At 42.4% G+C, this 13,046-nt stretch overlaps 1 protein-coding gene across 2 annotated transcripts; it reads left to right on the top strand.

Annotated features, from left to right (window-relative positions):
* Positions 1-1,005: 1,005 nt before the first annotated feature.
* LOC115073350 (mediator of RNA polymerase II transcription subunit 11-like) lies at positions 1,006-12,735 on the top strand. 2 transcript variants are annotated; one of them, XR_003851993.1, is made up of 4 exons: positions 1,006-1,213; positions 1,482-1,612; positions 2,378-2,688; positions 12,250-12,387. XR_003851993.1 is itself a non-coding variant. In XM_029571701.1 (3 exons), the coding sequence occupies exons 1-3, from the start codon at positions 1,129-1,131 to the stop codon at positions 12,388-12,390; spliced, it is 357 nt and encodes a 118-aa protein (XP_029427561.1). In that variant the 5' UTR covers positions 1,055-1,128; the 3' UTR covers positions 12,391-12,735. The 2 variants fall into 2 exon arrangements, 1 of the variants encoding a protein (XP_029427561.1); XM_029571701.1 differs by lacking the exon at positions 2,378-2,688 and having other exon boundaries at positions 1,055-1,213; positions 12,250-12,735.
* Positions 12,736-13,046: the final 311 nt, after the last annotated feature.

Here is a 13,046-nt window from a genome sequence, read left to right as displayed (position 1 = left end):
ATATGAGAGAGAAGAAATTTTGTGCCCCTTCCCTCCAATCATAGGTTGGCAGTATCATGTTTTTAAAAAATATTCTTTACAACAGCATTACAAATGCAACTGAAGAAAAGACAGCATAATTCAAAAATATAAAAAATAAACTGGAATACATTAAAAGTAGAAAATAAATTCTGACAGGAAGTCCTTAAAGACGGATCTAATTGACATAGCAGTACAACAACAGTAAAATATAGACAATCAATATTTTTCCAATAAGCCAAGACCTTTTTTTTAAAGTGTAGATCGCTGGAAAGATCTGGGCTTTTTTTTTTCTTTCCAGAGCCGGGAAAGAGACTGAATGAATCGTAGGTAGAAGAGAGAAACAGTCATTGTTCCCAAAGAGTAGCAAAAAAGCTACCAGCAGCCCTGCTCCATCACTCTTTATCCTCTCTCCGCCTACCAAATCACCCCATCCGTCTGCTTCCCACTCTTCTTTGCCCCTCGCCAGTCTTTCCTTCCTGCCTCCACCCTTAACAGTGCACCAGCATTGCCACACTCGACCTTCTGTATGTGCACTCTTTTTGTGGTATTCAACATCCTCTCTTCCCTTGAACCCCCTTTTTACCCCCCCCTTCTTGTCCTCCACCTCTTCTACAGTGCTACTTTATTTCCCCTTTTCCCAGGAAGCTAATCCTCAAGCAAGCAAAAAAAAAAAAGCGCATCAGCTGGGTTAGGAGTTCTCAGCAAGGTAAAGCGGGGAAGTGAGGCTTCAGAGAGTGAAAGGAGAAAGCTTGCCAAGTTTGGTTATTGAACTACTATGGCAAATCCTATGTAAACTACAAAGGCGGCGCGAAGAACTTTACCTCCGGGCTGCTGTTTTCTACTTCCCGGCTCTTCCGGTCTACTCTGATTGGCTGATGCTGTCGATGAGTCATCACCCTGCGCCTCAGACAGAGGGTTGCTACCAGCAGTCAGCTGCCCAACCAAAAACTAACCCAATCCGCACAAAAATATTTTCCCTGCACTATTGAGGGGATGGCAAGTAGCTCAATCTGACAATTCTGCCTGGCGCCAGTTTGCCCTCCGTCCGTCACGAATTGCGACACGCAGTGCGCGTCACTTCCGGTCCGTGAGCCTCTGCAGTTCAAGATGGCGACGCACGGATTGGCGAGTGAGCGGTTGCGAACCCTGGAGGAGATCGAGAAGGAGATCGCGGCCGTGCTGCAAAGCGCCGGTAACGGACCTCATGGTCTCTCCTTCCTCAGTCCCGGAAGTGCGACCTCTTAACCATCCCTGCCTTCCAGCCCCTGAGTTCCTCCCGAGGCCTCCTCTGTCTATAACCGCTGCCCGCCCCCCCGACCTCTTAAGTTTCTTCCTGCCTATGATCCCTGTCCTCTGCATTCACGCCAGTGACCTCCTACTCCTAGTCTATTACCTGCGACTTCTGCCCTTTTCTCCGTGCTTCGGACCCTTCTCTGCTAAACATGTGTTTTTGTGGGCAGGGAATGTGACGCTCGAGCTCTCGAAGGAGAAACCCAACGAGCGTTTGCTGGATCGTCAGGCAGCACAGTTTGCGGCTTCTGTGCAAAAGGTGGAATCGGAGCTGTCCAGCCAGATTCGCTACCTGACTCAGGTGAGAGGTAGCACTTTCTGCAGTTGAGCCCTGCGGTGAGGTTGCCAGCTCATTCCAGGTCCACTGTTTTCTCTCATTGCATGGAAGTGCAGTTGTGAACGTCCTATTGATTTTCCTTAAATCAGTAATACCTAAACCTGTGCTGGGGGCTCCCCGACCAGTTGAATAGTCAGGATATCTGCAATGAATATGCCTGAGAGAAATTGCAATACTCTGCCACCATTGCATACAGATTTCTTATTCATATTCATTGCAGATATCCTGACTGGTCGGGGGCCCCCAGCACAGGTTTGGGAATCACTGATTTAAATATTCAGAACTACAAATCAGTGTATACAACAGGGCAAAACTAGGACTGGATCAGCCTCTTTGCTTGACCTGGGGTAAGCTGAAAATCCTACTGTGCGGGACTCTGGAAGGCATAAAGATGTGATGTTATAATGAAAAGGCTGGCAAGTTCTATAGAAACCTTTATATTCTTCTGTGTACATGTATGGCGACATTACAGCTGGTCTGTATACTTCTCCCAACTGCTTGGCTGCGGATATTCAAAGTAGTCGTAACTTATTGGGGCTTTGGCTTTTGTCTCCCTACACTCCTTTGAGAAGGCTGAGATACATACCGTATTTCCCCTAAAATAAGACTGGGTCTTATATTAATTTTTGTTCCAAAAGACGCATTAGGGCTTATTTTCAGGGGATGTTTTATTTTTTTCATGAACAACAATCTACATTTATTCATATACAAAAATCTCCCTTTTTCCAGATCCCGCGGGCCAGTGGGAAGCATCCTTTCTTCTTGCCCCCACTGCCCAATGGGAAGACTTCTTCATTCTGCTTATCAGAAGCCTTCTACCTGCCAGTGGGAGTAGGAAGGAGGAGGAAGCCTTTGATTGGCCAGTGAGGCAGGCATCACATAGCCCAGGGGTGGAATGGGAGGAATGGCAGTGTCGAATCCCGACGAAGCAAGGCCGCCACAGAGCCCATCCCCGTGGCAGCAAAAAAGAAGGCCCACCAGAGTAAAGCCATGGTGGAACTGGAGCCCATCCCTGCAGTGAAGGAAGAAGAGGTTTGGCGGTGAGAGCTGGTGTGTGTGGGTGTGAATGGTTGCCTGGGTGAGATCTTGTGTGTGTGTGTGTGTGGGAGTTTACCTCGTCTAAAGGTGCCCATTTGGGTATTTACAAATACTTACTTGTAATTTATATTATCATTTATTTAAGTATTAATGTCAATATTTATTTATATTTACTTAAATATTAATATTATTATTTTACAATTCAATACGTCCGTCATGTGTTGCAACAGACATACTAAATGATTCCGTCTGGCTAACTATCCTAACTGGGGCTTATTTTTGGGGTAGGGCTTATATTACAAGCATCCTGAAAAATCATGCTAGGTTAGGTCTTATTTTCGGGGGAAATACGGTACTCCTAATCCTGAAACTGATTATGACCCTATTCTGCGTTGGGAAGCCTGTAAGGATAATAGGCTTTGCCAGTTTCCGTTGCAACAAACAGAAAAAACAAATTGAAGGCCTTCTTGTTAAAATTCAGGCCCGGTAATGCCTATACAAGCAAAATTGCTCACCCCGAACACTAAGAATTTTAGAGGCTACTGGGAAAGAGCTTCAATCTTTGGAAACTGGTAAAACTGCTAAAGCTCTTAAATTTACAAGGTGAACATTTTATGATCACAATGAAAACATACATAAAAATGAAAATACAGTTAGTCACATAACATCTTAACATCTCTTGGACTGATAGTCAGTACTCCTAACTGTCTCAAAATGCACCCAGAATGCCATCCATCCTTACTGGAAAACTCGGATTCTTCTTTCTCAATTTGTGCACACATCCAAAACACTGGTAAAACATGCATTTTTCTCTATATCGTTCCAGAATCTGCTCTTCTTTTGTCAACATAGTACCAAAACTCTTATCTACTCTCACATCACCTCCCACAGGCTACTGTAATCTGCTTCTCAGTGGTCTCCCACTGAACTATCTCTGAATAGATTGCACTGGAAAATCTTCATCTCTATGACATAAATAAAATAAAAATATCTTACATAAGAAAATAAGGCTTGCCGTACTGGGTCAGACCAAAGGTCCATTAAGCTCAGTATCCTGTTTCCAGCAGTGGCCAATCCAGCTCCCAAGTACTTGGCAGGATCCTAAGGGGTAGAGAGATTCCAAGCTGCTTATCCCAAGAATAAGCAGTGGATTTCCGCAACTCCAGCTTAATAATGGTTAATGGCTTTTTCTCCATGAATTTGTCTAAACCTTTTTTAAATGCAGCTACATTAATAGCTTTCACCACTTCCTCTAGCAGTGAAGTCCAGAGTTTAATTCTGCATTGAGTAAAAAAATATTTTTGTTGCGGTCCCGGGCCGTGCCCTGGTCTCTCCACCTACTTCGGGGACGGTTCGGGCCGCTGTGGCGTCTTTTCGGCCTCTACAAGCCTACCTGGCTCCTGCCCGCGATGCTCCCTCCTCGAGGGAGATGCCACCGATACTCTGTGGCTGGCCTCGGCGCACGCGCACAGGGGCTCTACATTTAAAGGGGCCAGGAGAATGAAGCACTGCCCTGAGGTAACGTGAGATGCTCCCAGGGTATTTAACACTGTAACTGGCTCCACTCCTGGCGTTGCAACGAGGTTCACTCTTCCCAGAGTTAGTAGTTGGCTTCTGACTTCGGCTCACCCCAGGTATCCGGATCCGCTTCTTCAGGAGGTCCCGTCTAAGTCCAAGCGGCTCAGGTCCTCACGGGCTCCTCCCGGGGGGACTGTGGGCTTCCAGTGGTGAAACTCCTGTAGGCCTCCTGGCCTCGGTTCCTCCTCCCCCACGATTCCGGGACTCCTCTTCAGCTTCTTGCCCCAAGTCCAAGCGGCTCAGGTCCTCACGGGCTCCTCCTGGGGTGAAGATTCTTCTGGTCTCCTATGTGGTGCCGCCTCCAGGCTCTGACCTCCACGGTGCTCCTTCCCACAGTTGGCCAACATCTGTCACAGGCGGCTCAAGGGTCCACGAATCCTAACAATTTTCTCTTATTAGTTTTAAATGTATTACTCAGTAACTTCATTGTGTGTCCCCTGTTCTTTGTACTTTTTGAAAGAGTAAACTGATTAACGTTTACTTCTTCCACTCCACTCATTATTGTTTAGACCTCTATCATATCTCTCCAAGCTGAAGAGTCCCATAGGGGAGCTGTTCCATCCCCTTTATCATCTTGGTCACCCTTCTCTGTACCTCTTCTAATTCTGCGATATCTTTCTTGAGATGTGGTGACGCCAAGATCCTTTTCCTGCGTGGTGACTCCTAATGTGGAACCTTGCATTTTGTAGCTATAATTTAGGTTACTCTTCTCTAAATGCATCACTTTGCACTTGTCCACATTAAATTTCATTTGCCATTTTCATTCCCAGTCTTGCAGTTTTGCAATGTCCTCTTGCAATTTCTTACAATCCTCTTGTGATTTAACAACTTTGAATAATTTTGTGTAATCAGCAAATTTGATCACCTCACTTGTTCCCATTTCCTGGTCATTTGTAAATATATTAAAAAGCATCCGTCCCATAATAGGTTCCTGAGACACTCCAAAATTCACCTTTCTTCACTGGGAAAATTTACCATTTATTCTTACTCTGTTTTCTCTTTTTAACTATTTGGTAATGCACAGTAGGACACTGCCCCCTATCCTATGACTTTTTACTTTCCTAAAATGTCGCTCATGGAGGACTTTGTCAAATGCTTTCTGGAAATCCAGATACACTGTATCACCTGGCTCACCTTTACCCACCTTTATTTATTTATTTGCAGTTTTTATATACCGACATTTGTTTAGTAACCTCACATCGGTTCACAGTCAACAGAAACATTGCAGCTGTGCTAAATAAAACGAACATTTGCAACAGTGCTTTACAATTAACTTGATAACCGGGGGGGAGGAACAAAGAAAGGGAAAAATAAAATAGTGGTACAAAGCAAATTGTTATATTACTGAACTTATAAATCTATAAATAAATCGGATGAATTTTTAATACAAAATTGGGAAAGAGAAAAGATAGGTAGGGGAGGAAGAGTTAGGGTAGAAATCTTATATCCAAAGATAGGAATAGATACCAAAACAAAGTTAGGTGTGGTGAGAGAGAACCAGGGTTGTACTCTTCAGTAAATTAGTGTGCAAAGCTGTAGGGATAAGGGAGAGAGGAGAGCGTATAGATTAAGTATAAGCCTGGAGGAAAAGCCATGTTTTCAGTTTTTGTTTAAATTTTATTGGGCATGTTTCTTGCCGTAACTCCGGTGTCAAATTATTCCAACAGCTCGGCCCAGCTATGGTTATCGCATGCTTCCTAGTTGACTCGAGGGTGGTGGTTTTATGTGTGGGGGTGTGTAGGGTGGCAGCTTGTTGTGTTCTAGGGGTTCTGGAGTGTTTGTGGAAGTAAAGATCATTATTGAACCATGTCATGTTTTCATTGTGTAGGGTCTTGTGTATTAGAGATAAGGTTTTGAACATGATTCTCTGCGCAATGGGGAGCCAGTGCAGATCTCTGAGTATGGGAGTAATATGTCCCGATTTTCTGGTGTTGGTGAGTATGCGTGCTGCTGCATTCTGAAGCATTTGTAATGGTAGAATGGTAGTTTTGGGGAGGCCTAGGAGAAGGGCATTACAATAGTCGACTTTTGAAAAAATGAGGGATTGCAGTACAGTACGGAAGTCATGTTGGTAGAGTAATGGTCTTAGTTTATTTTAGGGTGTGTAGTTTGAAGGACCCATGTTTAATGGTGGTGTTGATATGTTTTTTAAAATTAAGGTGGTTGTCTAATGTGACTCCAAGGTTTTTAACATTGTTAGTGATGTCAAGAGGTGTGAGTGGCAGCAATAGTGTTTTTGGGATTCTGTGGGGAAATGACCATAAGTTCTGTTTTATCAGGGTTAATGACCAGATTGATGCTAGTAAGGAGGTTACTAATGGCGGTGAGGGCAGCATCCCATGTTTTAAGGGCATCATTAAGGGAGTCAGTGATGGGGATAACAATTTGTACGTCATCCGCATAGATGAAGTACATGAGGCCAAGTTCTGTAAGTAGGTGACAAAGTGGGAGGATATAAATATTAAAAAGAGTGGAGGAGAGGGCAGATCCTTGTGGCACTCCATGGTTTATATTGTATGGTTGCGATTCATGGTTTTCAAAATTGACGTTATATTGCCGTCCTTGCAGGAAAGCTTCAAACCATTGCAGTGGGGTGTTAGCTATGTTGTGGTTAATAGTATCAAAGGCTGCGGAAATGTCAAGCATGGCTAGTAGGAAGGATTGTCCCTTGTCGAACCCAGTAAGTATGGCGTTGATTAGAGAGTTGAGCAGAGTTTCAGAGCTCATAAATTTACGAAAACCAAATTGCGATGGTGAAAGAATTTCACATTTTTCTAGGTGTTCAGTAAGCTGCATGTTTACAATTTTTTCAAGGATTTTTGCTATGAAAGGAAGGTTGGAAATGGGTCTGTAATTGGTTAGGTCAGAGGAATCGGCTTTGATGATAGCTTGTTTAAGCATATTAGGGATTTCTCCAGAAGCTAATGAGCAATTGATAATTTTAGCAATTGGGGGTGCTCTGATTTCTGGGATAGAGAGAAGATGTTTGCTGGGTATAGTGTCACTTGGATGTGTGGCAGGTTTCATTTTTTTTTAATGGTATTTTGAATCTCTAGGGACGTGGTGGGTTCAAAGGCATTAAATATAGCAAAGGAATCTTGTGAGATGGTTCCGGTCAGGGGATTATTGCCAGGGAACTGTGTCATGATTTTAACTATTTTCTCGTGAAAGTATTTGGCTAAGTTCTCACTTTTGCTTTGGGCGTCTTTATTACAGGTGGGACTCATTTGTGTTACATACGTGAAGAGAGCGTTTGCATTAAATTGCAGGTCATGTATTTTTTTTGCGTTGAGGGTTTGCTCACGATAGATACGTAGGGTTGCTCTGTAAGTATTTCTTCTTGTGAGAATGTTGTTACCACCATATAATCTCTCTTTTCAAGTCAGTACATTGGCTCTGCATCCACTTTCACATCCAGCTCAAGCTTCTCTTCACTTACAAATGTATTGACTCTGCAGCTCCTCATTACCTTTCCTCTTATATCCCTCCACACCCTTTCTGGTGAACTCTGTTCATCAGGTAAGTCGTTCGTATCACTAATTCCTGACTCTGTGTCTTGTGCCTGGAACTGCATCCGTGAGGTAGTACATCATGCTCCTCCTCTGGCCACAGGCTGTAAAAATGTTTAGAAGCCAGGGATTTTTTTGTTTTTGTTCTTTGTTTGTTAATTCCTTCATCATATTTGTATGTATTTTAGTTTTCTTTAATTTTCTTTTATTTGTACTTTTTTCTCAACAATTCCTCCCATCTCCTTCCTTTTTCCTTTAAGAACATAAGAACATGCCATACTGGGTCAGACCAAGGGTCCATCAAGCCCAGCCTCCTGTTTCCAACAGTGGCCAATCCAGGCCATAAGATCCTGGCAAGTACCCAAACACTAAGTCTATCCCATGTTACCATTGCTAATGGCAGTGGCTATTCTCTAAGTGAACTTAATAGCAGGTAATGGACTTCTCCTCCAAGAATGTATCCAATCCTTTTTTAAACACAGCTACACTAACTGCACTAACCATATCCTCTGGCAACAAATTCCAGAGTTTAATTGTGCGTTGAGTAAAAAAGAACTTTCTCTGATTAGTTTTAAATGTGCCCCATACTAACTTCATGGAGTGCCCCCTAGTCTTTCTACTATCCGAAAGAGTAAATAACAGATTCACATCTACCCGTTCTAGACCTCTCATGATTTTAAACACCTCTATCATATCCCCCCTCAGCCGTCTCTTCTCCAAGCTGAAAAGTCCTAACCTCTTTAGTCTTTCCTCATAGGGGAGCTGTTCCATCCCCTTTATCATTTTGGTTGCCCTTCTCTGTACCTTCTCCATCGCAATTATATCTTTTTTGAGATGCGGCGACCAGAATTGTACACAGTATTCAAGGTGCGGTCTCACCATGGAGCGTTACAGAGGCATTATGACATTTTCTGTTTTATTCACCATTCCCTTCCTAATAATTCCTAACATTCTGTTTGCTTTTTTGACTGCCGCAGCACATTGAACCGACGATTCCAATGTGTTATCCACTATGATGCCTAGATCTCTTTCTTGGGTTGTAACACCTAATGTGGAACCCAACATTGTGTAATTATAGCATGGGTTATTTTTCCCTATATGCATCACCTTGCACTTATCCACATTAAATTTCATCTGCCATTTTGATGCCCAATTTTCCAGTCTCACAAGGTTTTTCTGCAATTTATCACAATCTGCTTGTAATTTAATTACTCTGAACAATTTTGTGTCATCTGCAAATTTGATTATCTCACTCATCGTATTTCTTTCCAGATCATTTATAAATATATTAAAAAGTAAGGGTCCCAATACAGATCCCTGAGGCACTCCACTGTCCACTCCCTTCCACTGAGAAAATTGCCCATTTAATCCTACTCTCTGTTTCCTGTCTTTCAGCCAGTTTGCAATCCACGAAAGGACATCGCCACCTATCCCATGACTTTTTACTTTTCCTAGAAGCCTCTCATGAGGAACTTTGTCAAACGCCTTCTGAAAATCCAAGTATACTATATCTACCGGTTCACCTTTATCCACATGTTTATTAACTCCTTCAAAAAAGTGAAGCAGATTTGTGAGGCAAGACTTGCCTTTGGTAAAGCCATGCTGACTTTGTTCCATTAAACCATGTCTTTCTATATGTTCTGTGAGTTTGATGTTTAGAACACTTTCCACTATTTTTCCTGGCACTGAAGTCAGGCTAACCGGTCTGTAGTTTCCCGGATCGCCCCTGGAGCCCTTTTTAAATATTGGGGTTACATTTGCTATCCTCCAGTCTTCAGGTACAATGGATGATTTTAATGATAGGTTACAAATTTTTACTAATAGGTCTGAAATTTCATTTTTTAGTTCCTTCAGAACTCTGGGGTGTATACCATCCGGTCCAGGTGATTTATTACTCTTCAGTTTATCAATCAGGCCTACCACATCTTCTAGGTTCACCGTGATTTGATTCAGTCCATCTGAATCATTACCCATGAAAACCTTCTCCATTACGGGTACCTCCCCAACATCCTCTTCAGTAAACACCGAAGCAAAGAAATCATGTAATCTTTCCGCAATGGCCTTATCTTCTCTAAGTGCCCCTTTAACCCCTCGATCATCTAACGGTCCAACTGTCTCCCTCACAGGCTTTCTGCTTCGGATATATTTTAAAAACTTTTACTGTGAGTTTTTGCCTCTACGGCCAACTTCTTTTCAAATTCTCTCTTAGCCTGTCTTATCAATGTCTTACATTTAACTTGCCAATGTTTATGCTTTATCCTATTTTCTTCTGTTGGATCTTTCTTCCAATTTTTGAATGAAGATCTTTTGGCTAAAATAGCTTCCTTCACCTCCCCTTTTAACCATGCCGGTAATCGTTTTGCCTTCTTTCCACCTTTCTTAATGTGTGGAATATATCTGGACTGTGCTTCTAGAATGGTATTTTTTAACAATGACCACGCCTCTTGGACATTTTTTACTTTTGTAGCTGCTCCTTTCAGTTTTTTTTCTAACAATTTTTCTCATTTTATCAAAGTTTCCCTTTTGAAAGTTTAGCACGAGAGCCTTGGATTTGCACACTGTTCCTCTTCCAGTCATTAAATCAAATTTGATCATATTATGATCACTATTGCCAAGCGGCCCCACCACCGTTACCTCTCTCACCAAGTCCTGTGCTCCACTGAGAATTAGATCTAAAATTGCTTCCTCTCTCGTCGGTTCCTGAACCAATTGCTCCATAAAGCCATCATTTATTCCATCCAGGAACGTTATCTCTCTAGCGTGACCCGATGATACATTTACCCAGTCAATATTGGGGTAATTGAAGTCTCCCATTATTACCGCACTACCAATTTGGTTAGCTTCCCTGATTTCTCTTAGCATTTCACTGTCCATCTCACCATCTTGACCAGGTGGACGGTAGTATACCCCTATCACTATAGTCTTCCCCGACACACAAGGGATTTCTACCCATAAAGATTCAATTTTGTATTTAGTCTCATGCAGGATGTTTATCCTGTTGGACTCTATGCCATCCTGGACATAAAGCGCCACACCTCCTCCTGAGTGCTCCTCTCTGTCATTGCGATATAATTTGTATCCCGGTATAGCACTGTCCCATTGGTTATCCTCTTTCCACCATGTCTCTGAGATGCCAATTAAGTCTATGTCATCATTCACTGCTATACATTCTAATTCTCCCATCTTACTTCTTAGACTTCTGGCATTAGCATACAAACATTTCAAAGTTTATTTTTTGTTTGTATTTTCGTTCTGCTTTTTAATTGATAGGGATAAGTTAGAATTTTTTAGCTCAGGTGAGTTTTTAGTTACAGGCACTTGGACTACTTTTCTTATTATTGGAACCTCACTGTCGGGATGCCCTAATTCTAATGCATCATTAGTATCCTTTAAAGATACATCTCTCCGAACCATGCACTGCTGAGCGACTGTCGGCTTTCCCCTTTGTTCTAGTTTAAAAGCTGCTCTATCTCCTTTTTAAAGGTTAGCGCCAGCAGTCTGGTTCCACCCTGGTTAAGGTGGAGCCCATCCCTTTGGAAGAGACTCCCCCTTCCCCAAAAGGTTCCCCAGTTCCTAACAAAACTGAATCCCTCTTCCTTGCACCATCGTCTCATCCACACATTGAGACTCCGGAGCTCTGCCTGCCTCTGGTGACCTGCGCGTGGAACAGGGAGCATTTCAGAGAATGCTACCCTGGAGGTTCTGGATTTAACCTTTCTACCTAAGAGCCTAAATTTGGCTTCCAGAACCTCCCTCCCACATTTTCCTATGTCGTTGGTGCCCACATGTACCACGACAGCCGGCTCCTCCCCATGCTTTTCAAGCATTCCCGCTACCCCTTCACTTTCAACACTCATTTATCCATTTTCTCTCCCTATCTTCAAGCACTTATGCTCACCCTACCTCCCCAAATCAACCCTTGGAGCTAGCAATAGATACCTCCTGGCATCTCTTCCATTGGGTATCTGGCTCCAAATTGGAGATAACCTGGCATATGGGATTTTTTCAGACCTTCCTAAAAACCCGGGTTCTCCCTAATTATAACCTTGTTGATTGTGTTTGCTCGTAATATACAATACTGAGTAGTCTTTTGTCTTAAATGTTGAGAGTATTTATTTGTGTGATTTTAGTTATTGTATCTTTTTATTTACATTTTTGGTTTGGTTTATTTTATTAACTCATAAGTTTTTAATATTGTAAATCACTTGGGGTGATTTCTTAAAGCAGTAAGGCAATACACAAACATTAAATAAACAATACCTCATTTTTGTTTCTTTATCTTGACTAGATTATAAGCTCCACAGATCAGAGACTTTCTTATGCAGATCTGTATAGCACTGCACATGCCCAGTAATCTTGCATATTGATAAGTAAAAACCTAACTGCATGTGTGCTTTGATTACATGTGTGTATCTGAGTGCTGTTGTGCATGGAAATACTTCCACTACAATGTGGTTATGGTTGTATTTCATACAGGTGGCCACAGGACAACCACACGAAGGCTCGAGTTACTCTGCCCGGAAGGATTGTCAGATGGCTTTGAACTGTGCAGATTATGCACGAGTTAAATTGGGAGAACTTTCCAAAACATGTGAGCAGATGTTGGAGCAACTGTAACTTGGGTGCACACTGATATAACAGGAAGAGCCTATATTACTGTGTAAAATTTACCTGGTTAAGAGGCAGTGTTTTCAGAAGTAGAACCAGGTATCTTAGAATACAGTATAAAAGACTATGTATATGAGTCTTGAGACCACTACAGAAAAAACACCTACAGTGTGGGCCTATAAACCACTCTTAGCTTAAGGACTGTTTCATCCTAAAGAGGTCCTTGTACATGGTAAATGTGAACACTATAAACTCTGTGCCGTAATATAAGCATTGACATCATGGCTTTTTTTGTCTTTTGAAGCTTTTTTTTTTTTAAATAACTTTTTCTGCTATTAAAATCGTACTTATTGATTGCAAGTTTTCTGATGATTAATTCCGACACACACAGACCTGCTGATGATAAATTCCAATACCTGATGTGGTGCCACATTTCAAGTACTTCTGGTTGAGAGGTGGTCGTCTCTGATGACTTCAAGATAACCAGTAGATCTGACAAAGCAGTTGTGACAGCAGAGAGAGGCATAGCCTCTCTCTACAGGGCTCTGGTGAGACTCCACCTTGAACTGTCGGCCACAGCTAAAAAAGAAAGAGGCAGTACAAAGAAGGGCCACCAAAATGATAGAAGACCCACACTATAAACCATCCACAAAGAATGAAGGAGC

Source organism: Rhinatrema bivittatum, chromosome 11 (assembly GCF_901001135.1).
Source record: "Rhinatrema bivittatum chromosome 11, aRhiBiv1.1, whole genome shotgun sequence".
Taxonomy (NCBI): domain Eukaryota; kingdom Metazoa; phylum Chordata; class Amphibia; order Gymnophiona; family Rhinatrematidae; genus Rhinatrema; species Rhinatrema bivittatum.
This window is presented reverse-complemented; position numbering and strand designations above follow the sequence as displayed.